Source organism: Meleagris gallopavo, chromosome 8, assembly GCF_905368555.1.
Source record: "Meleagris gallopavo chromosome 8, MGAL_WU_HG_1.1, whole genome shotgun sequence".
NCBI lineage: Eukaryota > Metazoa > Chordata > Aves > Galliformes > Phasianidae > Meleagris > Meleagris gallopavo.
Window position 1 is genome coordinate 34,508,861 of NC_139411.1, and position 24,991 is coordinate 34,533,851.

The following is a 24,991-nucleotide window of genomic DNA, read 5'->3' on the forward strand; positions in this document are numbered from 1 at the left end:
ACTAACGGATCAACTTCACAAAGTGTCAGATGATGCTGTACATGTTTCTGACGGTTTCTACCCAAATTTGTTCTGTTGTTTTTCTTTGTGGATTGAACTTCTGCAGCAGTGAGGCTGGTATCCTTCCACGTTCCTTCCACTATGGAGCTGGAGTCCAGTTTCATGATAACTCAAGAGCTGACGTGTATAGGTTGTTGTTGGGAGAGGGCACGTCCAAACGTCCTGTTCATCTCACTGCGCTCCCCAGTCCATCAGACGGTGTGAGCAAGCATTTCGTTTCTTCTGACTGCATATGTAGTGTCTGCCTGAATGGATGATGAAATGATTTACCTGGTGAGGATTAGAACACCAGCAGTCATAGAACCACCACAGTTGGCAGAGACCTCCAAGATCATCTGGTCCAACCATCCACATACCAGCAATGTTTTCCCACTGAACCGTGTCCGTGGTACTTATCTAAATGTTTCTTGAACACCTGCATCAGGGACTCCAGCACTCCCCGGGCAGCCTGTTCCAGCACCTGACTGCTCTTTCAGAGTTGTTGTTCCTAATATCCCAGCCTTCCCCTGCCACAACGTGAGGCTGTTCCCTCTCATCCTATCACTGGTTACTCATCATCTTACTAGTCAAGCAAAATTGCTGATTTTTTTTTTTATTATTATTAGCACAAAGTTTGAAGGATTTCCATGTTGAGAAGAGACTTTTACTCAGACTCAGGACCAAGCCTTTCCTTGATCTTTACTTCTCATTACTATTTCTCTGAAGCTCGTCAGATCTTCCATCTTTAAGAACCAGAAATCGCTGGACAGGCCATACTAAAACTCTTCATACTCTGACTTTTTAGGATGTTAAGTGAGAAGCACTTCAGTAATTTCTCTCATTTTTATCTGTGTCGCCTGCAAATCAGAGGGTGCCCATTTCTATTTTTCTCTTAAGTAATTCACTTTCCTCTGTGGCTTGCTGGAACGTAAAAAGAAAGAAGTTCTCGTCTATTATCAGTGCAGTGGAACCTATGCATAACATAATCGTGTCTATAAGAAATTTAAAGTGTACTATTTTTAATTGTAATAAATCAGGTCTGTGTTAGCATGAAAAGATGATTAATTTAAAGCATTATGCCAAGTGAAACAGGTATTTGTACGGTTTGAGCTGTAGATGGGATTATTTTGGGACGCATAATTTAAGAATTAATGATTTTGTTTAGGCAAATGAAGTAGTTGCTGCTTTTTTGTGTGTTACTTGCTTTATGTCATTGACTTGTTCATAAATAATTGCAATAACAGAAAAATGGATTTAGGGATTCAGTGACTCAGTGATTCGTCTGTCACCTCCGGCTAACGTGGTATGAATCACGTGGGACCAGCGTTGATAGCAGGAGGTGATCCTGCTGCTTAGCCATGAGCCAGCAGCGTGGCCAACAAGGCCGGTGGTATCCTGGGATGCATCAGAAAGAATATGGCCAGCAGGTTGAGGGAGATGGTCCTCTTCCTTTACTCTGCCCTGGTGAGACCACGTTTACAATACTGTGTCCAGTGCTGGACTCCCCAGTTCAAAACAGACAGGGATCTCCTAGAAGGAGTCTGGTGGAGGACCTGGAGCATCTCCTATATGAGGGAAGGCTGAGTAACCTGGGTCTGTTCAGCCTGGCGATAAGAAGACTGAGATGGGATCTGGGTTTGTTTATTAAGATCTAAAGGGAGTTGGGAGGCGAACAGATGAGGCCGGGCTCTGAGCGGTGGTCTGTAGTGGTAGGACAAGGAGCAGTGGCCTAAAAGTTGAACGTAGGAAGTTCTGTACTAATGAGCAGAAGAACTTTGTGGTAAGGGTGATGGAGCACTGGAACAGCTGTGGAGTCTCCTTCTGCGGAGATATTCAAGAGCTGGCTGGGCGCCTCTTGCAGCCTGCTGTAGGGAGCCTGCTCTAGCCGGGGGTTGGACTCCATCATCTCTTGAGGTCCCTCCCATCCCCTGGGGTTCAGTGGTTCTGTGAAGGTTCGTTGTGGTCGGGTGGCCTGATAGGACAGCCGTAACCAAACGTGTTGTTCTTGGAAATTCAGGCTCGTAGCCACATTGCTGGTCTGTAAAAACAACTATGGCACGTTCAGTCTCTTTCAGCTACAGTACTCGTGGCTCAAGGACAAATGGGAGGAGTTTCAGTGTTTCTCTCAACTTCAAGTATAAGCTCAGCACCACGTTTGCATTGATGTGCTCAACAGCTACTTCAGTTCTAAAAATGTGAATACAGGCAGAGCGCATAGAGAGTACAAAATATATTACTGAGATTTTAAAAATCAATTAAAGCTTTTCAGTAATTGTCCACAGACACTGAATGCTGCAGATGAATGACATGAGGTAATTTGTAAACTGTTCAGGTTCATTGTTGGCCATCTCCTAGAATTGATTGTACTTTAATTAACTTATATCTATCATGCATGTAATGCGATTCCAGATAAAAATTACAGAATTTTAATTGAAATTGAAAAGTTCTGAAAGGAGAAATATAAACAGAACATATTATATATGCACATACTTCAGCTTGTATAGATGTTCTGAAGGGATTTTAATAACGAGGCAGGTTTTCTACGTGATTAATTTTCGAGAGACTATGCCGAGTATTTAGATTAGAAGAATATAATTCCGTCTATTCCATAAATAAAAGCTTTACTTATTTGTGCCCTTATTGATTTGCCAATACTATTCAATTAATTTCAATTCACAAAAGTTACATTAGTCAAACTATATCTTTTAAATTGATAAATGTAGCTGTATTTTGTTAATAAGACCACTTGAGGGAAATTCTGAGCATATTTTATAATGAGTAATCACAAAGTACGGCTCCTAAACGTGTACGATGTCTTTTAAAAATGGCAGTAGGCATTTTAATATTTTTACATACAATTATTGTAGATAATTCCGGGAAAACAGTTTTCTTTCTGGTAATCCTGACATCATCTTATGTTTGCTAAAACAAATGTATTGGAAGTGTCTTTTTGTTATTTTAATTTGTATACAGTATATGTCTTTTAGGATTCTTCCTTTCCTTTTTAGTATTTTTAATGAATGTACACAGGTAAACTTAAATGAGTGTATTACTGCTGCTCTGCTTGGTAGCATTGCACCTTGATGGGATCTGTGCAGCAACATGTACAAAGGGTACAAGGACGTCTAACGTTGAATCTCGTAAATTATACTGCTGCTCCCGACTTCGAGGAAATGAATCCTCTTGGGTAGGAAGTACCAGGTTTGCCCCCTTGTTAGCAACAATGATTTACAAACTTAGAATACGCTGCTTTGTCTCTTGCAGAAGTGGCAGTGTGTGGGCTGAGACAGCAAGCAGTCACTGCACTGAATCATTTAACTGCTCATGGTGTCAGTGAAGTAACACTTCTGTTTTTTAGCAACTCTCTGTATTAACAGCGTTGGATAAAAGACAAAAGATGAGGGAGAACCTTTTGTTTTTTCAGGTAGAATGTGTTGTGTGGAGCCAGGTAATAGTCACCTGAAATTGTTTTTCCAATGTGGGAAAATTTTGTTGTGTTTGTTGTTCAGTACATAACCGAATCAATATAAATAAGTAATGTAAATCTTACTTTTTTTGGTAGCATTTTCAGAGGTTTCTGACCTTTTCTGCACAGTGCAGTGAAGCCTGAGATTACGGGCTGAGGTAGAGCGTTAAGAAGACATTTACGAACACGTTCCACTCAGTATGAGTGCCACTGTTGTCATGATGCGTGTTACTGCATGCAAGACTGCATTCATTTTGCATGTTTCAGAGGAGTGCTATTTTGCATCCCATGCTTGAGTTTCTGATTCTGCATTGAATATAAAGCACAGTGGTGCACGCTTTGTAGTAGTGGTGCCGTTTGCACAGTGGTGGGAGCAGTTTGCAGAGGCACTGGCTGAGCGGCTGCGTCCATCGGTGGGGAGTCCTGTTGTGTGCTTTGTGCACGCTGGAGCACTTTCACAGTGTGCACTGATGCAGCAGATAGTCCCATGCAGCACCATGCCACCTGCACACGTCTGCCAGCACAGCACCCGGCCCCAGATCAGCGAGGGGCTGCTGCTGCCCGTGAGAGGTGAGTTCAGCAGGACCGTGTCTCCTGCAGCCCTCCCACAGCTTCAGCAAGTCACAGCTTTGCAGCGTGCATTAGTGCTCGAGATGTGAATCCAGCGGGTTAAAGCCTGGGAGGCTGCTGCTGGCCCTTCCTTTGCAGCTGCATTACACATCTGCCTCAAACAGAATGCAGCGTGGGTACAGCGTCTTTGTATCTGGGCCAAAAGCACAAGAAAGTGTCATTCAGATTACCAGTCATTGCGTCTCACCTGGCTCCGACAGATTGCCCTCTCATTAGATTTTCCTTCTTCATCTCATGCAAGAAGGAGAACCTGGTGCCTTCAGTGTCCTCAAGGTTGATGCGCTTGCAGGGAGCTGCTGTCCTTCTCAAACCTGTGTCCCTTTTTTAAGGCTGTGTTGCTATGCTGCAGTTCATCTTTGTTATGGTAATTTTAAAACTTAACAGGTTTATTAATCCTGCAGAATTTATTATAGTCAAACATGAGATATTATTAAGTTGCTATTGCACGAAGCATTTACCCTCGCTGTTGGAATGACTTGTCCTCTGCATTGGCAGACACAGAAACATTCATTTTGTTTCCTAATTAGGAGAGCTGCAATCAGGAGCCATGACAGAGTTCAGCTCCTCAGTGTACAGCATGCCAGGTTCCATAGTGCAGGCTTTATAAAATTCTCTTTAATTCAGGAACAGAATATCATTAACTTTGTAAGTGGATGAATACAATGGACAAGCAATTTAATTAACTTCTAACATTGGATGTTGGACAGGAGACAAAATGAAATTATGCACATATTTCTTATGCAGGCAGTCAACCTTGAAAGGGGCTTGATTGTGATGGGTCAGACAGGGGGACAGCTTTGTCCAATTATTTGATGTTTAGTCCTAGAATATGAAATTTGAAATTTGGTACTTTGTAAATCAATCATCTCTTATTTTGAGGCAGTTACAAAGGTTCTTTGAGATAGAAAACAACCACCGGAGGCTGTGACATGCTAAATACAACCTTTTACCACATGGTACTGCTCCTATTCAGAGGTGATCTGTGTAATGCTAAATGAAATGGCCATTATTGCCTTCTCATCAAATTGAATTTGCCATCCTGAGTGTATTGTGTAAGAATATATCTGCAAAATATTAAATTGATTTAATTTAAAAAAAATTGCAATTATCTAGAGGCAGGTAAATGTGGTAAGAGTCATCCAGCTTACCAGCTTTGTACAGAATGACCATTTTTTTAGAGGCAGAAAAAAAATGGAGTAAAATCTTTAAATATCCAGCAGTCTCTTCCCATCTCACCAGGAGCCACCCGGGTTGCATCCCAGTTTTAGGAGCGCTGCCAAAGCCAAGGCATTGCTCAGATGAGAAAGTTGGGAGGGATCGAGCGCTGGTGTGAAGGCACGGTGTGGATCAGGCACCTCCCCAAGTGCACGAGCAGCGACTGCTGGCTGCAGAGCAATTGCTGCTCTGCCTCCTGGCTTGGAAGAACGCTGGTCTCCCTGAGCTCTCCTGTGTGCAGGCATTTGTTGACCTGAGGACTGTGCAGGGGATGGCTGCTTGCAAAGGGCTGCTAGTTGGTAGGAGCAGAACAATTGAAGAGCCAGCGTGGGTTTTTTGCTGGGTGCAAATATAAACCTGCTAGGATTTTTGTTCTCATGGCTTAAATGGTTCTTTCCTTTCCCCAGTGCCATTATTTGTGGTTTGTTTGCAACTTTCCTTTCTTTTGCTAAAAGTCAAGCTCTTTCCATCTCTCTTTGTGTGACAGACCTTGTTCTCTCACCATTTTCAGTATGGTCAGACTTTCTACATGGGAGATAAGAATTGTTCCTGTGGCTCCAGGTGAAGCAGCATCATCACACTAATCAGCTGCATTATTTCCCTATGTTGCTGCATCTCACTTGCTGCATGCTCAGATCACTGCTGCCTTTTGCATGGCCTTTGGTCATTTGTGCTGTGGTCATTCATGCAGTTCTAGGACAGAAGATCTCATGTATGGGAATAAAGAAAGAATTTCTGGAAGAGGTAGAGTGCTACTTTGTCTCTGTTGTTCCTAGTTGCAGACCTGAAATGATTACAAAAATAGAATATGGAATGCAGCTTACTTTCTGAAAAATAACGTTATGCCCGTGATTTTATTCTGCAGGCTGAGGCTCAAGCTCAGTTTCTCCCATTTCATGAACTGTCACCAGTAAATCTGCTATTCAGGTTTATTGTACATTATTTTGAGTGGTGTTTATTGAGAATTTAAAACCACTTGGGGAATACCTTTGGCTCTGTGTGGGCTTTAACTGTGAAATAAGTTTAGTGTCTTAAGCACTTGGGTTTATTCCATTAGTTATGCTTACAGATAGAAATTACTTTTTTTTTTTTTTTCTTCCTGCTTCTCTCATGTTGAAGAGCCAGTTCATATTCAAAGCAACGCAATGTACTTTGCTCTGGATTTGAATCCACTGGCAGAGTCCAGTAGCAGAAATTTTCACACTGATCACGTGCACTTGTTAAAATCACACCCTTTAAGAAGCTGTAGGGCAGAATTCAGTGTGGCACTGAATTAGTTTTGAATCCTGTATTCACACAGCCGCCTTTGTGTTGGTGTGGAGCCAACCTGGATGCCTCTTATCCTGATTGGGGGCTGCTAGAGTGCTCGTGTACTAGAAACATTAAATAACAGTGTGATTAATGACTTTGTGAAGGTCCTGCTATGAGTTCAGGAATATTGATAGTTGGTTTTTTTTGTGTGTTTTTTTTTTTAAGCTGTTCAGCATGCACACTCTTCTTAACTCATGAAATTGTTTGGGTTTTTTTGTTGGTTTCTTTCTGTAGGCTCCTTGTTCTATTTTAAGGAAAAGAAACCCAGCAATGTTTTTTAATTGAATTGATTTGTAATTAGAATGTTAGATCTCTTTGTGAAAGACATGGGATCAGAATCAGAAGAACTGAATGTTCTTTGTCAGCGTTGCAGGTTATGTAAAGATTTTCATTTACTTAAACATACATTTTTACTCACAGCACCAATTTTGTATTTGTTAATTATTTCTATTACCCTTAAGTTACATAATTCCAAAGAATCTTTCAAAATTGGGATTTTTGATTTGCTCTCTTGATACATTAAGCAAAAAGAGATGGTAATAAAAGTGGATCATATTAGCATCACATTGCTCTTTTTTTTCGGTCTTCAAAACAGGAAAATGAGAGCTCCTTTCTGCTTTTTTTTTTTCCTGAAAAAGTTCTATGAATGATTGCTGTTAGCAGAGAGGCCTCTCTGAAGTATCTGAAAAAAATCATCTTTTCAAACAAGTTATTTTCTGTCATGGTCTCTTGATAAAGCATCTGAATGACGAGATCTGGGCATCTTGGAGTTTTAAAATAATCCAGTAATGTCATATAGACACATTGTGCAGTCTTCTTAGAAATCTGTACATGAAAGCCAAACTGAAAATAAGTGAATCTTGGCAGTATAGAAATACGTTATAGAGGCTTGAAACTGTATATAAACACCCAGCTCTGTAATTGTTTCCTGGGCTACTTCTAATTTGAACATTATAAAAAAAGCACAGAACTCAGAATTCAGTTTTGAACGATTAAGATTTCTATTACAGTAAATTTGAAGTGACTGTTCATCTTCATAGCTCAATCTTGGTTTCACACCTTACTGAAGAAATGCAGGAAGGAAGGCGGGGAAGCGCTGGGCTGCGAGGGGCGCTGCGGGAATCCGGTGTGTGGAGGGAAGGCCTCGTGTCGTCCTGCCCAGGTCCCGCTGCGGCCCTGTGTGGGGTCAGGGCTGTTCCCCCTGCTCGGCTTCTGAGTGCCCTGCGGCGGCAGGGCCGGGCTGTGCCGCGCCTCTGCTCCCGGCGCTGGGAGCCTGCTCGGTTCTGCGCTTGGTGAGGGGCTCGGTTGTTCAACCTGCTGGGTGAAGCTGGCACCTGTCTTGGAGATACGGCACTGCAGAAGCGCTGCCTGAGCGCTGGGAGCAGTTGTGGGCCTGAGGCGGACGAGGCCTGCGGGGGAAGCTGGGCCGCCGCTCAGTTCTGTGCTCCGATGATAAGTCTATTTCGAGAAATGATGAATTGCCGGACATCTAATTTGTTTGCAAGTAAAAAGTGATAGATGACTTTATAATGAGTTGATTTGTGTACCCAGCCCGGTTTTTTAACCCTGGATGAATAATAGACGCTTAGTGTTGATTTGGCTGTAGTGATCAAGCGGGCTATGAGCGGAGTTGCCAAGCGTGTACTTGCACCGCGCTCGTCAGATGCACCAGATGCAGCCTGTCCTTGCAGCATGCTTGTTCTTCGTTTCTTGGCACGTGAAAATTGCTCCAAAATCACGGAGTTCAGGCGCACTGAGGCCTGGCGCAGGCACAGGGCCATCGGCGCCGGGCCCGCCAGCCAGCTTTCCAGCTGAGCCTCTTGGACCTCGCTGCAGCGTAAATGAGCCGAGATACGGCGGCTCCACGCAGCGCCTGATAACAGGCTTTGTGCTGGGATTATTGTCTTCCTGTCTGGAGCTGCTGCGACTTCCCGTTTGCTGCGTTTCCCCCGGCTGAAATGTGACAGCTAATAGACTCTGTTTTACTAATGGAAAATTAATACGTGCTCTTGATGTTCAGGTTTATAAATATGTAAAATATTTTTTAATTGTTGTTAGCAAAACAGGCAGGTAATCAATAATATCAGGCATGACAAACACGCTGTTGACATGCAACATAACCAAAAGCACTGGTAGGAGATAAGGGCTTCCTGTCAGCAGTGCCCTGCACCAATTAATATTCAGACGTTGTCATGTTCGATGATAAATGAATTCCTTGAACTATATTGATAGAGTAGGTTAAACATTGAAAAAGTTGGGTTGAACTTTGACTTTAAATATTCATTAAAGCTAATTATGGATTTTATGACTACATGAATTACAGTTTCTCTGTCATCATTGGCAATTTATTTTAAATTTATTTAAAGCAATCTTTATATATTAGCTTTATCACGTTTAGTGAGGTAATGCAGTAGATGTTTACTCTGTATAGTAATTAAACTTTTATTCAGGTATTTCCTTTGTGCATTAAATTTCCAGTTGAAGTGACGCACTTTAAAAAAGGAATTATGCCGATTAGCTGTTCAAACAGCACTGGCTATTTAAATCTGCAGACTTTTGTGGGAAGATTTCTGTATAATGAAAGGAATAGTGTTTTTAATGCCTGATGTGTAATGCAGCACAGCCATAAGGTTTATGTTGCTGTCACTGGCAGTTTTGCAGATGAATCTTTTGGCATGCAATAATGAAAGAAGCTTCCAAAAGAGTCACAAATAATGTTCTGAAACCTAATTAATAGCAGCGATCGTTTAACTTCAATTTACTAACAGATAGAAGATGCCCAGTATTTTCTCAACAGTATAATTTGGGAAACATAAAGCTTTCTGATTAACGCACACTACCCGTAAGTTAACTTCTGCACTCTGTTTCTGCAGTTGGCGATACGGTATGGTGTGGTCAACATGCTTGAGGGATGGGATGTTATTCAGAAAAACTTGGATGGGCTTATGCAATGGGCCTCATTGCACAGGTTCAGAAAATCCAAGGGCCAGGCCTTGCTCATGGGTGGAGACAACCCACACTACTGATTCAATCTGGGGGATGTAAAGATAGAGCACAGACCTGCCAAAAAAGACCTGGGGATACTGGTGGATGGCAAGCCAGAAATGTGCCCTCGCAGCCCTAAAGCCAGCCGTGTGCTGGGCTGCATCCACAGCAGTGCAGCCAGCAGGGTGAGGAAGGTGATCCTGCCCCCCGCTCTGTGCTGGTGAGGCCACACCTGGAGCAGTGTCCAGATGCAGAGTCCTCAGTGCAGGAGAGACGTAGATCTGTAGGAGCGTGTCCAGAGAAGGGCCGCAAATACGATCAGGTCATTCTGTCCTTTCTGTAAGAAGGCATTTTGTTAGCAGCACTGCTACCACTAGCTAATCACCTGGCTTTTTTGCTGAGTTCCTGAACGCTTCTGTAAGTGCCATTCTCACAAAAGCTTTCAAAAGCTATAATGTATTTGTCTGTGTACACTGTAATTATCGGCTGTGGTATTCAAAGAGTTTCTAGGAGTCCACAAAGGAAATGTTTTTGTGCTAGGAACATGATACAGCAAGCACTGCTTGCTGAGAGCAGAGCACAAACCCAGTGTATGGGAGAGGCTGCAGTTCCAGCACTGTGCTCCTGCCTGCGCCTGGCGCTGGGGGCTCCAGCAGCCAGACCCTGCAGTGCTGCTCTGCCAGGCAAGGGCTGTCCTTTAGGTGATGCTTGGTGGAGTCCAGTCTTCTTTTTTCTATTCCTTTCACTTGGTTTCTCTCAATTGCTTTATAACAACTCGTGCTCTAATTGTTTACCCTAGCCTGCCTATGGGATTTTTCTGTGCAGATGAAAGTGTTTAATTCTAGAACGTTACATCTGTTCAGTTATAATGTGGAAGGAGATGGAACAAAAATCAGTGATCAGTTTTAAATTACTGTACGTTTCTAAGTATTTGTCTCACCTAAAAACTGCCATCATTCGTGACTGTCCTGACTTCTCACTTTTGCTCCTGCTGTTACGTTTATTAGGATGTGTGTGCTTGTATTCATGCCTATGCGGGATACTAAAACTTCTCTCTAAAGCAAAATGTGAGCAAATTTTACACGTAAAATTACCTGTCATAACTCTGTAGCATTTTCCCTGAAGTGATTGGCTGACTTCAGGTCTGACAAAGCCCTTTCCTTCTGTTCTCAGCTCCTTTCTGTGCGAGTAGGGATAGAAAGGCACCCAGTAATCAACCCAGACAACTGCACAGGCTGTCTCTGTGACCATATGAGGTCAGTGGGCTGTGCTGATCTTCCTGAATGTTTAGAAACTTCTGTTATTATCAAATGATGATGATTTTGGATGCTCCATCCCTGGAGGCATTCAGGGCCAGGCTGGATGTGGCTCTGGGCAGCCTGGGCTGCTGGTTGGAGACCCTGCACATAGCAGGGGGTTGGAACTGGATGAGCACTGTGGGCCTTTTCAACCCAGGCCATTCTGTGATTCTGTGATTTTGGTAGTTAGGAATTCAAGGGCTAGCAATTGGCCTAACGAACTAAGAGCTCTGTGATCTGAACACACTCGTGAGCTCTCCATTCGCTTGTTGCTCTGTGTCTGGGTTCATGAAGTGCAGCTTCTGTGGCTGCTGGGTGTTTGAAGAGGCAGGGTATGTACCATCTCCCAGATTACTTATTTCCTGGCACAGCACTAGGATTTGGGTCCATAGTGGCCAGCGATGTTTGCAGTGTCTGAGCTTTACTCGCAGAAATGAGGTTCCCCTGATTGCTTGAAGCGGAAGCTGAGAGATCTGTCTGGTCAGGGACTGCTGCAAGGCGGTCAGGGGGACCCCAGGCTCTGGAATGTGTATCATCTCCTGCTCAGGTAAAGTTACCCTCAGTGCATATTATTCTTCACGCTTCTTCTCTAGAAAGACGTTTTTAAAGATGACTTAAGTCTGTGCAGATTGGGGTTAGGGTTGGGGATTCATTGTTCTGCAGCAGCCACCACAGGTAAGGCAGAAGCTGAGAGAGTTGCAATACATAACAACTAACAGCCTTTCTGGGATTGTAGTAAAAATGCATGCTTACAGACTGTATGCAGTTAGTGCAGTAATGCATCTAAGCTGTCCTTAAAATGGAACTTTCTTCCTTGAGCTTAACACTTTAATCATTTGGGGCATTTCACAGCTTGTAAAGCATTTCTGTATGTTGCTTAGATTCTGCACGTACTAGTGCTATTATAGGTACTAATATTGCTTTTTACAGGTAACGTTACAAATATGAGTAACAAAGTAAAGCCAAGTCGTGGACTTTGAATTACTGTAATTTAACTTCACTGTTGATACGGCCTCTGATTGTGTGAGACATGAATTAAATTGACACAGTCTTCTCAAGAAAAGGGCCTGGGCTTTGGCCCAGCAAGAAACTTTCTTTTTACTTTTGTTTCATTGCGTTACAGCAGTGAGTTATATCTGCACTCCATCATGTTACAAGTGAACATTTATTTACAGAAACCTGATTAAGTCTGTAACAATGCGGAAGATAGTGATAGCTGTAATTTCCATTCCATTAGGGCTTTACTTCTTTTCAATTGCATGTTTAGAATTATGCTGTCAAAGCCTATCTTTAATGTTGATAGTAACAGTTCCTGAAGCTGTATGGGTACTAATTTCAAAATTGGTTAAAAAAAAAAAAAAAAAAAGAGAGATTGAAACTGTAGAAAGTCAAGCAGTGAGCAAATCAGGGCGCCCAGAAATAAATCTGTAGCTTGAGTAAAACTAGCAGTACTATTTTAATAGTTATACATCTAAAAAAAGTTTTTAGAGCACCTTGATTCTTCTTGTTTTAGTGACTGACACATTGCATACAAAAGCTTCAGGATTCGTAGTTACAGAATCATAGCATCTCAGAATGGTTGGAGTTGAAAGGGCCCTCTAAGGACCACCTGGTGCCACCCCTGCAGTGCGCAGGGACCCCACAGCTCCATCAGTGCTCAGAGCCCATCCCCTGCCCGGAGGGACCACCCCCAGGTCTCAGCCATGCAGCGCCTCGCTGCCTCCTTGTAACACACTTCTTCCTCTTTCAGTTCAAAACCATTTCTCCTTGTCCCATCATAACAGACCCTGCTCGAGAGTCTTTCTTCCTTACAACCCCCCTTTAGATATTGAAAATTTGCCAGATTTTGTAACTGACAACTCATGTAGCTGTTTATATTTTCCTTTTTTGTAGTATATGTATATCCAATTCAAATAATCTAAATCTGATGTTATACTTTTGTTGTAAGCTTTTGTTTAAGGCCAGCTCTTTATGCAGGTAACAGGAATCCTCTCATTATGACATGTTAATATTTTAAAATATCTTAAAATAATCTCTGAAGTTTTTTAATAGCCAAAGGATTTAGTTTGAGTCAACGGCATTTTATTAGTTCCTAATGATACTGTATTCAGTTAGAAATTAATTGGTAGGTTGTAATGTTTCTATCTAGTATCAGGATTGTTTTATCCTGGTGGTGTGTCCTTGTTGCACGACACTTAACCTTGAGTCCTTGGCAAGAGTGTTCGCTGCGTTCTCTTCTTTTGATCCTCCATATTAAAAGAAAGCAAACCAAGAACCAAAGCAAGCTGTCTGGGTCACAGGAACGTGTTCCCATCAATAAAATGTGTGACAGTGTTTTCTGTTGGATGGACTCATGTGTCAAGGAGATGGGTAGGACCTCGTGTTTATGTTTTTGACAAATCAGCAAATGTTTAATCTCTGGATGTGCAGTATCTCATAAATAATGCAGCAGTCACTGAACCAAAACAGAACTGTGCCAGGAGGGTCTCTGCTGTTACAGAAGCAAAAAGACAAAATGAAATGGCTTTATCCTTTCTCACTTCTTAAGAAGTCTGTGTGTAGTCATGGGCAGCGGCTGCTGGGCAGCCTTGGGCATCTCGTGGCCCGTTCGAGAGCCACCTCTGCACTCCTGCATTTCAGGCCTGGGTTTTGAGACACCTCAGTAAGGACTGCTGGCACTCGCTGTCAGTTTGGAGCATGGAACAATTGGTGCCAATTGCAGCAGAGTCTGTGAGCTGTTCTGTAACTCGGACTGCGGCTGTCTGAGGAATATGGCATGGGAGGCATGGAGTATCTCACTGCTCTGTGGCATGGGAAAGTGTCCTGAAATCAATGTGTATAAATATATATAAGTATATAAAGAGTGATTGCAGTGCTGGAGCCGAGCTCGTCTCAGGGGTGCCCCTGCTTTGCTGGCGCCTGGCTGAGTCCTGGCACAGAGACCCAGGGAGTGTGGGGTGTTTTCCTTGGGGATCTCCAACCCCACCTGGATGTGGGGCCGGGCGCTGCTCTGGGTCACCCTGCTGAGGAGGAAAGGACCAGAGGGACCCAGAGGGCTCTGCCAGCCTCGGCCATTCCAGGATCGTGGGGTTCTGTGAACGCACAGGAAGCTGTCTGCCGTTTTTGCAGGCTGAACAGCGCGCCCTGCAGTGCCTTCATTCTGGAGGTAGTGTTCCAGCTCTTGTCTGTTTTGGGGCCCAAGTGCTTGTGCCTGTGAAGTAAGGGATATGCTTAAGTGCTATCCTGCACAAGGATGCTTTCTTTGATGATGAATGTAATAATAATCCTTGAATAAAGGCTTAAGATCTCAGAAATCCTCAGAGCCATGGAAAACACTTCAGCGTTTGTAAGGAAGGGATACTAATATTTTGCTAAATATGGATGGGCTCATTATGCTTTTAAAATAAGTTTGCTGAAATGGAAGTTTGTATATACGGTACAGATTATTTCTTTGTCTGTGTGCTTTAATTGATCATAGATGATTCATTAAAGCCGTTACAGAATTCCTTATTTGAATTGAGTCACTGTTTGAAAGACAGGTTCTCAGGACTCAGTCAGCAGGAGTTATGATTATACATCCTACCTAAATCAAAATTATGAACATGTAATATTTTATTTTCAGTGGTAACTCATTTCTCATTGTTTGTTTTTTTGTGGGCAATAAACTCTGCTTCTGCATACACTTAGCAACACAGCAGTCGCGCCAGCTTCAAGGAACATGGCATGTATTCAAGCATCTCAACCCTCTGCTCATACTTCTATGTATTTTTCTTTTGAGATCTGTACATTGTGTGACAGTACTTGTTTCTGTGTGCCTTGCACCAGTACTGACAGTAGCACTTGCACTCCAGCTGTGACTTGCAGAGGTGAACGTTCTGTTCTGCTCAGTCGTTACCGTTCTGTCGCATCGCTTACTAGCAGGGAGAGCTGTATAAGCATGTATAAATATTCCCAACACTCCTGTCAGATGTTTGGTTTTATGCCTGCTCTGAAGTTGGCAGTCATTTGCTATGCACACCTCACTCTGAAGATGGAGATCCTGTAGCTGGCTCTCCAGGACTGTTGAGTATCTTAACTCTAGTATTGTTTCTGCAGTGTGCAGTCTCCAGAAGTTGTGAAAGAACTGTGGGAATGTGTTTAGAAAGGCACTCGTCTGTTTTACTGACTGCATCCATCAATTTGGCATTTCTGAACGTATGCCTGATTATTGTCCTTACCGTGCTTAGTCAGCTGTTAACAATCTTCTTTATAACTATGTATTAAGCATCAGAGAAATAGCTAAGGAAGTTAATATTTTTATAGATACTACGAAATCTAAAAATATATACATTTTATTTGTCATTTGATTATTTTTTGTTGTTGGAAACCATGTTGCTTTGGTTTCAATAAGCCAAAGTAGATGTTTTATACTTTCCTATGTTGTGTTTTACAGGCTCTAGGAAGTTTTTACTTTCTTCATGAATCTTTGAAAAACATCTACCAGTTTGATTTTAAAGGTAAGCAAAGGTGTTAAATGCTATTAATTGTCACCTGGCTTTTTACATGAAGGCAGTGCTGTCGTCTTTTCCTGAAAGCAGTGTCTAGCAGTTTTTCTGTGATATGCAAATTTCTGTATAATTCATACAAGTCCATTGCTGATAGGCATTCCTTTTCTTACCTTTTATAGATCTTTATAAGAAGTCAATGGACTGGCTGCAGGTTGAAAACCGGTGCATTAATCATTCCCATGCAAAAGGGACCTTTGGATCCATAGAGATCCCTGATGATTTCAAAAGAATTCTGAATGACCACTGGGTTCTTCCATGTAGATCAGATATAGGACCGAGACCTTAAGTGTCCAACAGCGATGGCCATTTTGCAATGCAGCTGAGATTTATGGCTCAAATTACTTCAGAGCAGCACAGGTCGGTAGGAAAGTGTCATTGTTTCTAACCCACATTGATCCATCAGGTTAGAAGTCTTGCTAAATCTCAGAAGTTTAAAAGTAATGTTAGGCAAGTTACACTGTGTATTAGAAATACTGCAGACAATTATTGAATGCTTCCCGAAGGTGTATGTAGCAAAGATTATGTAAAATTTATGTTATTTCAGTTGGGAACAGAAACGTTGTGAGCTTCATTTAGCCTCATGAGCTGAATCACATTAATACTACATCTAGCATCCCATTAACTTGAGACACTGCTAAAATCTTGGTAACTATAGAGTGAACTAGTTTTCTTAAATATATGGATACATTATTTTTATTCTCAGTCAAGACAAATTGTCTCTGCTCGTATAATTGCGGCAGCAGAATCTTTCTCTCTGAAGATATTTGAGTGGTAGTTCCACATACATAACGATTAAAGACTTAGCCAGCATAAGTCCATCTGTCATTGCTGATGTCAGTGCCTTAGGAAAATTTTAGATCTAATATTATAGGCAGTTCAGAGCATCTTTTATTTCTGAGAGCGCGTGTTGGAGAGCTCAGCAGTGATGTAGGGACTTCTAATGAGAGATCAGCCTCAGGGTCTAGCCTTTTCTCCCATTAGCAGACACTGGGTAATGATAGAGATGCTCTTTAGTGGGTAAACTGTGTGCAGAGTTGAAATACTGGAGGAAATTGGCGTTGCGTGTGAAGCTGGGTGTCCAAGATGTTGCTTCGTCCCAGAACTGAATGGTCTGTTGATCCACTGTGCTTGTGAAGCAAAGGCATCAGTAGATTCCATGGTTTTTATTTATGATGGCAACATTCTAACTGTTTGTTCATTCTGCCACACCAATGGCTTTGTGTATCATCACCTGAGAGCTGTATCTGCACACCACTTCCTGACGGGTGCCGCTACAATTGCATCATGCCAGTGCTGGAGAACTGGCAGTTTCTCTCTGAAACTCAAAGTCCCTCCTTCTGGCCATAGATAGCTGTGTTGTAGGTGGCTGTGTCACTCTAGTGACATCTGACAGTGAAATGACAGTTGTGTAAGGAGAGGAAATGCTTTCTGGCTCTATTCATTATTATTCAACAGCTTATTTGCTACCGTAGAGTTTTTAAAAGAAAGTTTAAGAATTAAAAAATGAGAAACATGAAGGTGAAACTGTAGGGAAAAGTAATCAGTATATGAGAAATAAACAAGTACTTGTTTCAGAAAATGAACATTTTTAATGTTAGGTGTTTCATTCTGCTCATCAAAATGTATAATTACTCTTTAGCAAAGCCTGGTGAGGTGTGAACCGTGCATGAAAAGATGTGTTTGGGCCCAATTATAACTTGGAAAGAAAAACTCTTAAGAAGACTCTAAGGAAGGCCATGTTGCACTGAAGTGGTGTTGGAAGTCACCTGCTGATCCCTGATGTGGAACTGAATCAGTGTAGTGTTGGTAGAATGTCACGCTGAAGGATTCCATTAGAATGTATCTCTCATGACTGTTGAGATTTTCACGGTGCATTAAGGTAAAATCCAAATGGACACGTTCTCTGGGCCAAAATCACTATGAAATTCCAGTTCCACTCAAAAGCAGGCAGAAAATCTGTGTTCATGTACAATTTGATATTGCTGTAACGTTACTGCATGTTTTCAGAATTCACTTCATAGCTGAATGCGGCTGAGGAAGTCTATGGAAGAGAAGACTGCCTCTGTTCTTGAGTTCTTAAGGAGAGATACTGGAGTTCTAAAGGGAGAATTTTTTCCTATGGCCCTCATGCATTATGGCTACGGCACGGGAGGTGTTGAACTGTTTCTACAGTTGTCAGACACCTCAGAGTTTACTTACAGTTTAACTACTGAAAAGATGCTTGCTCTGAAGAGCCATCGTCCAGCAGAGGGTTTTGCTGACTGGGGTGTCGGGGTGATTTTGATCTGCCTCTTGTCCACAGAGCAGGGCTGCAACTTTGGTTAACAGAACAGATCTGGTTTACTCTGGAGTGTTTTTATTTGCAGGTACATGAGAAGGCATGCTTCTTCTCTGCTGGATTGGTTTGTCAGCAGTCGTGTAAATGCATCTCTGGTTCATAGTTAGCACTGATGTTATACAAGTTGATGGTAAAATGCCTCCTTTCTGCCAAGCGCTACCTTTTATTTAGGTACAGGCAGCAAAAATCTTCAGTCCTTACAGTTCTGCCTGATGAGTTCTGTGTCCTGAATGGCACCAGGATCTTTTTGCTGGTAATGTTAGACTTACTTAGAGAGGTACATTTGTCCGTGATCTACTTGGAATGATGGCACATTACTTTATTGGGATATTTGTTTGGTCTTCCTAGTGGAGCCAGATCTCAAATTGATTGTCACATAACGAATGGTGCTTAATTTTCTTTCCCCTGAAGATAAATTCGTAGATTACAATTAATGTTTCCTCTGATTGTATCAACTACTTTATTTAGACTACATAAAGGGACAAGTTTTTGTATTGATTGGTATTGTCACCAGATACCCAGTAGAACCAGTATCTTTTATTTTACTTTTTTTAACAAATCCATCTCAGATCAGTTCTACAGAGGAATAGGCTGATCAGCCCATGGGCAGCCTGTGTCCTGCTGGGAGCCCACAGGCACTGCTGGGTTCGCTCCACTGCCACAGCCAGCCCAGCTGGAGGTGTTGGTGTGGCCAGCAATACGTGGAGGAAGACTGTCAGTGTTGCTGATTTAAAGCAAGGGTATTCTGAATGACTGCATAGTGATTTGCTGTGTAAAAGTTGTGATTACTAATGGGCCAGAATCATCAGGTGTTGTTTAGCTAGGTGGGCTTAAAATCTGAAGAGCTGCTAGATAAACCAAGCAAATAGTCATTACTCATAACAGAATTTGTGTTTTCCACCTTAATATGTATTGTATTGTTTTCCCTCTTAATTAAGCAGTGTGAATGGTTGGATGCTAGCTTAGGATATAAACATACATCTCTTGGAAGAGCCCTGTCAGGAAGTTAGAGTGCTAGAGTACATGGAGACCTGATCTCCAGCACTGTACAGTGCTCTGAATTGTAAAAGTAATAGTGCCACTACCTGTATAGCTTGAGTATGCCAGCTATAAGCAGCCAGGTGTGTCTTTGGTGGTCTGTTTTTTCCTAAGAAAAACTCAGTGCTTATGTTTGCTAAAACCCTACCTTTATGTAGATGCCACTGCTCTTCCAATGGGTACCATAAGACACAGATGTTAACTTTGCTTTATATCTTCTCCTAGCTAAGAAGTATAAGAAGGTTACTGGGAAAGAAATCTACTCAGACACTTTAGAAAGCACACCCATGCTGGAAAAAGAGAAGTTTCCACAGGATTATTTCCCTGAGGTACGTACAACCTATAACGTATTTATAGTCATTGTGTGAATTTGGAGTTCAAATGGAGTTCTTTGTGTAGTAGGAAATGCTTGTGAAGGATGGAGACAGTGATGAAAAGTCTTGTTTGTACATTTAAAACCAAAGAAACAGCAAACCGTGCCAATTGCAAATCTGTTTCAGGGAGACTTTATCCCTGCCAGGGTGAGACATGGCTCTGAATGGATGCCATTTGTATTCAGCTCTGTAATTGTGGCTGCAGTGCTGCTGGTTTCTCTTCAGCCCTGCTAGATACTCTCCAGTCACTGCAACTATGTGGGGATAGTTTCTTACCAGCACAAGAATACGTGGAGCTTTCAGGTGTTTGTGTGTCCCTCTCACACTGCCCTGGCATTCCCTTCTCTTGCTGTTCTCCTAACAACCGCGGAGTGCTGTGTGTCTGAACTGGAGGTTCTTTCTAACTCAGAAACACAAGATAAGCTGCCAGCTTTCTTCCATTCCACTTGCAGGTGCAATTCCACATGCAGCTGTTGTCCTTGTCTGCAGTTCTTTTATTTGAAGTTGACTTCAATTTGTTCATTCTTCATTTTGTGAGAACATCTAGGACGTGGCCGTGTTTAATGGTTGTTGTTGACTACAAACTGGGTGAATATGTTTGTTGAATTCCTGTAACAGCTGTGAATCTAGCTGGTACACTGCCACTTTGGTATTAGAAAGAACTAAATAGACTTTAAGAATTAGTTTAGAATTTGTACGCATCCACACTTAGAGGCACTGAGGTAGTACAAGTGTGCTTGGAATAAGGTTGCAGAAATAGTTTCAACCTGATGGAATGCTGGTTATTCTTCTTTCTTTTCTCGACTTTGATATTAACTTTATTTATTTTTTTTCCTCTCTTCTGGAAAGGAAAGTATCTTTAATGTAGTTGTATGCATTTTACTTCCTCTAATAAACATCTCAAATACTCTTGGAGTTAGGCATTATGTCATTTTGAGGGAACTCCAGGCAGTTACTCAGATATTTCTTTTGCTCCTCCATCAGCAATAAGCTGCAGCAGTGCAGGCGATTGAGAGCATAAGCAGGATGCAGGCGGTGCTGCAGTGATTTCCTCGTAGTGCTGAGAGCATCAAACAGCAGCACGAGCGCCGTTGCCGCCCTTAACAGCAAGAGGCCGAGTTATGGGTTGCTCTTCAGTACTGTGAAGTTATTCCCACCGTTACTTCACAGCTGCTCTTCCACCTAAGACTGGTGTGTCTGTAACTGACCCAGCAGTTTTTATTTCTGCCTCTCATGTGAACTGATCTTTGCAGTCCTGTGGGGAAATGGTGGCTCTTCCACCCACGTGGTGGAGCTGAGCCTGGATCTGTTTCTTGTGGCAACTCAGAGCAGGTGTTCCCATGTTTGGTGGTGGAGCAATAGCTTCTGTATTTGTGTATGGTGCAGCACTGCTTTAGGTACAAGAGTGGCAGCATGAGAAGCAACTAAATACCATTTTGAAATCTGTTGCCTTCCTACTATAATGTTCCTAATCACTGCGTCGCCATCCCATTTTGCATCATGCTCAGCAGCAAAAGCTGTAAGGAGAGGGAAGGGCTCCTGAAACAGCTGCTGCCTGCCCCAGCAGCACTCTGCATAACAAGGTGCTGCTTCCCACAGCATGGCTAAACATCACTGCTGGTGGGAAGGGGAGTCGGTGTCTTCACCTTTTGCTTCCACACAGCCTTTGCTTTTAGCTTAAATTGCGCTGGGTACCTCAAACATTTCTTCCACCACCCCATTTTCTTCCCTACCCTGCTGAGCAGTGAGGAGCAGCTGCACGGTGCCTGGCTGCCGTCGTTGTCAAACCGCAGTCGCTCCTCACTGACCCCCCAGCATGTCCCTGCAGCCCCTGCTCTGCTCTGCGCCTCTTGCAGTGCTGCTGGGCTCCAGGAGCAGCGCGGGGCCTTCATTTACTTTGTTTCAGAATTCACACAGTGGGAAGGTGCCAAGGGCTCCCCGAGACTGCAGTCATGCGGACAGGAGAGGCACTGAGATTTGCAGTTTGGTGGCTTTCTGTGCTCATTCAAGCCAGCGTAGTTTTTGTTTGGCTTGAAAGATGAAAAAACAACTGTGATGGTTTTAACATTAGGCTGGTTTTCTTTTTGGATGGAAGAGCAGGGAGTGTCTCAAGCAGACACAGCACAGCAGCAGTGAACAAACAGCTGACGTGGTTTTGCTTCTCCTACACACGTTGTGTGGTATTTTCAAAAGTGAAATTAAACCCTGTGATTACCTATTATGGAGCCAAATGCTGCTAGTAATGCTACTAATTAAAAAAGACCAGAAAACAATGTGTACTTTGAAAATAGGAGTTGACACATCAGAATGCACACACGGTATCACATCTCCATGCTCTTGTATATTTTACCCAGACTGCTCATATTGCATTTACAATGTTTTTGTGTGAGAAATGGTTTAAGACTGATTTCTTTTCTCTTTATTACTGCCGCTTAAGGATGATCTAAAAGTAATTACAATGATTGAGGCATAATGCAATTCAAAATAATTACAGCCCACTGCCTATAAAACTAACAAAACTTTCTGTCCTGATTTATGGGTCCTCTTGGCTAGGCATGAGACTCAAATGATGCCTTTGGGAGCAACACTCTAGATAATGTTAGGCCATTTAAAAAAAAGCAGATTTGTGTAGTCTATCAGGCCTGAGTAATTTTTTTTTTCCCATAGTGAGAAATTGGTTGTTATCATAGATCACAGATACTGCTCAAAGCTCTTATGAAAGATGAATTAATTTCACTAATGCTTTAATGCAAACCTTTCATGGAGAAGGCTGTATGGTGATAACCTTACTGCAGGCTCTCCTTTCTCAGTGATGATTTATGTTGTCTTTTAGTAGATGAAACTGCCTGTATTCACAATCCATCTGCTGGCTAAAGGAATCCTATTAACAGAGGATCTGGGAAGAGACTTAATATTGTGAGGTGAAAGATGTGGTATCCCCTGTCTGGGACATGAAGTTGGAGGGCTTTTTTCTGTTTTAAAATGTTGATACGTCTCTGAGAGAGCACAGATGATCTATGCCCTCTCTGCCTGTTTTCGTACCGGTTTACAGATGGTTGGTCTGCTAGTGAGTATTTGTTAAAGTCAGCGTAAAGAGCATTTCTTTAAAGTCTGTAGTGTGAAGCAGTTTTCTCTTTCCTCCTTCCTGGGACATAGCTCTTCCTTAAATTCTGTTTCCAAGATTTCCTTTTTCTTTCCAAATGGTCTGCTCGAGAAGATTAAAGCACACCAATGACCCAGAATTTCTGAGACTTGTTCAGCTGCAGTATATATATATATGTATATATAAGGTGAAGGACCACAGTTTTATATTTAAGAAGCTAAACTGTTTCAGCTTCTGGGTTGTGTTAGGTTCGGAGCTTGCTGACTTTTCCTTTCTTAATGTTAAATAAATAAATTATTAACATTAAGTGAATAATTCATTGAAGCTAAAAGAATTAATCGTTTTCAAGCCGTTAACATCTAACGGTAATTTGCGGATTAGAATGGGGAACATAGGAGTTACACATTAACACAAATGCCATTGTGGGTACAGAGGCACAGGTGTCCTGGCTTTATCCAGCTGGGATGAGTAGTACGTTCCTCAGATCTCCAGCATGAGCTGCAACACCTCCCTGGCTTCCTGTGCTGCCTTTCTCTTGTGCTGCTGCTTTTGCATTAGGCCCAACCTATCATGTTTCCATCCACCACTGTTGCTTTTGTAATTATTTCAAATCGTATGTTCCAATAGTAATGTAATTTTACCATATAGGTATGTTCTAAAGAAGGTCTTAATTGAATGGAAATGGGATCAAATGCTGAGCTAGCCTTATCCTGACAATAACAGCAAATACACTGCGGGATCAGAGCTCTGACCTTGTTGTTTGGGACAACTCATGTAGCACTGCTGTGCCTGGCAGTCCCACGTGTGGCTGTCCTGTTATTATCTTGCTGCTCTTGCCTTAATAATATGAAATTTATTATTGCTACCCCTTACTACTGTGGCACTTTCAGAAAGCTTTAGTTAAAATGAGCTACAAAACTACTATTATATTTTGATTTGGGAGTCTTAAAATTTAATTCCATTGTATATACTTCTCTTGACCCCATGTTTTCTATTTGAAAGAAAAGATCTCCTATACATTTAAAAGTGTTGGAGAGTTTAGTGAAACACAGGAGAAAAAAAGACCTTGAAGATCCTCTAGTTCCAATCCCCCGGCCATAGGAGGGTTGCCAGCCACTGCACCAGGCTGCCCAGGCTCCCACCCAGCCCGGCCTTGATTGCCTTCAGGGATGGGGCACCCACAACTTCTCTGGGCAACCTGTTCCAATGCCTCACCAACCTCCAAGTAAAAATTTATTTCCTAACATCTAAGCCAGATTTCCCCTCTTTTAGTTTAAAGCCATTCTTTCCCCTCCTGTCACTATCAGACTGTGTAAAGAGTCAATCCCTCTTCTGCCTGCAAGCTCCCTTCCAGTACTGGAAGGCCACAGTGAGGTCTCCCGGAGCCTTCTCTTCTCCTAGCTAAACAAGCCCAACTCCCTCAACCTGTCTTCATAGGAGAGATGCTCCAGCCCTTTGTTCATCTTTGTGGTCCTCCTCTGGACCCACTCCAACATTTCTCCTATACTGAAGGCCCCAGGCTTGGACACGGTATTCCAGATGGGGCAGAGCAGAGGGAACACTCACCTCCTTCTCTCCCTGCCACCATCCCTTTTTTATTGAAGCCTAGAATTTTGTTGTCCTTCTGGGTTGCAAGTATACACTGCTGGCTTATGTCCAGCTTTTCATCCATTAGGACCTCCAAGTCTTTCTCCACAGGGCTTCTGTCAGTGACTTTTTCTCCTGGCCTCATGTGACCGGCCTCCACCTGGACATAGAGCCATTGACGACAACCCTCTGAGGACAGCCATCCAACCAAGTCTTTATCCACCTAACAGTAAAGCCTTCAAATCTGTGTATCTCCTCTTCAGGGATAAGGATGTGGTTCAGGACGATGTCAAAGGCCTTGCAGAAGTCCCGGTGGACAACATCAGTTACCCTTCCTTTCTCCACCAATGCCATCCCACCATCAAAAAAGGACAGCAGATTAATCAGGCATGATCTGCCCTTTATTGAAGCTACACTGGCTGTCTTAGATTACTTCTACATGTCACGTGTGCCTTCACATCTCTTCCAGGAGAATCTGCTCCATGATCTTCTCAGGAACAGAAAAAGGGTGTTTCCCTTTCTCCACTCATCAGGGACTTCACCTGACAGCTGATTTTTCAAAGATGATGGAAAGAGGCTTGGCAACCGTATCAGGAAGTTCCTTCAAAACCCTGGAATGCACATTGTCTGGCCCCATAGACTTGTACACATTCATGAGGTGGTTTTAGATTTGCTCCATTATTACGCTGGGAGGGATTTCCCCCCCCAGCTTAGAAGTTCAGAGACAGAAGAAATGTGAGAAACCTGACTAGCTGTGAAGGCCGAGGCAAAGAACTCATTAAGTACCTCAGCCTTCTTCGTGTCTCAGGAAACCAGCTCTCCCTTTTCATCTATATGGGGACATACAGTCTCCTTCATCCATCTACCTTGTCTGCCCAATTTATCTGAAGAAACCCTTCTTGCTGTTTTTTATATCCTTCCCCAAGATCAATTCCATTTCTTGGCTTTCCTGCCATCCCTGCCCATCCAGATAGCATGCCTGTGTACTTCCCAGGCAGCCCATCCCTGCTTTCATTACTTATACTTCTCCTTTTTTTCCCTCAGCCTGGCCAACAGGTCC

At 42.6% G+C, this 24,991-nt stretch overlaps 1 protein-coding gene across 4 annotated transcripts in view; it reads left to right on the forward strand.

The window, feature by feature from the left end:
• The window catches only part of INPP5A (inositol polyphosphate-5-phosphatase A), a 252,334-nt gene that overhangs the window by 132,289 nt on the left and 95,054 nt on the right, over nt 1-24,991 (forward strand). For all 4 annotated transcript variants that reach the window (XM_085229728.1, XM_085229729.1, XM_085229726.1 and 1 more), the window contains exons 5-6: nt 15,377-15,440; nt 19,093-19,196. In XM_085229728.1, the coding sequence (XP_085085854.1) occupies nt 15,377-15,440; nt 19,093-19,196 (168 nt within the window). The remainder of the gene's footprint in view (nt 1-15,376; nt 15,441-19,092; nt 19,197-24,991) is intronic.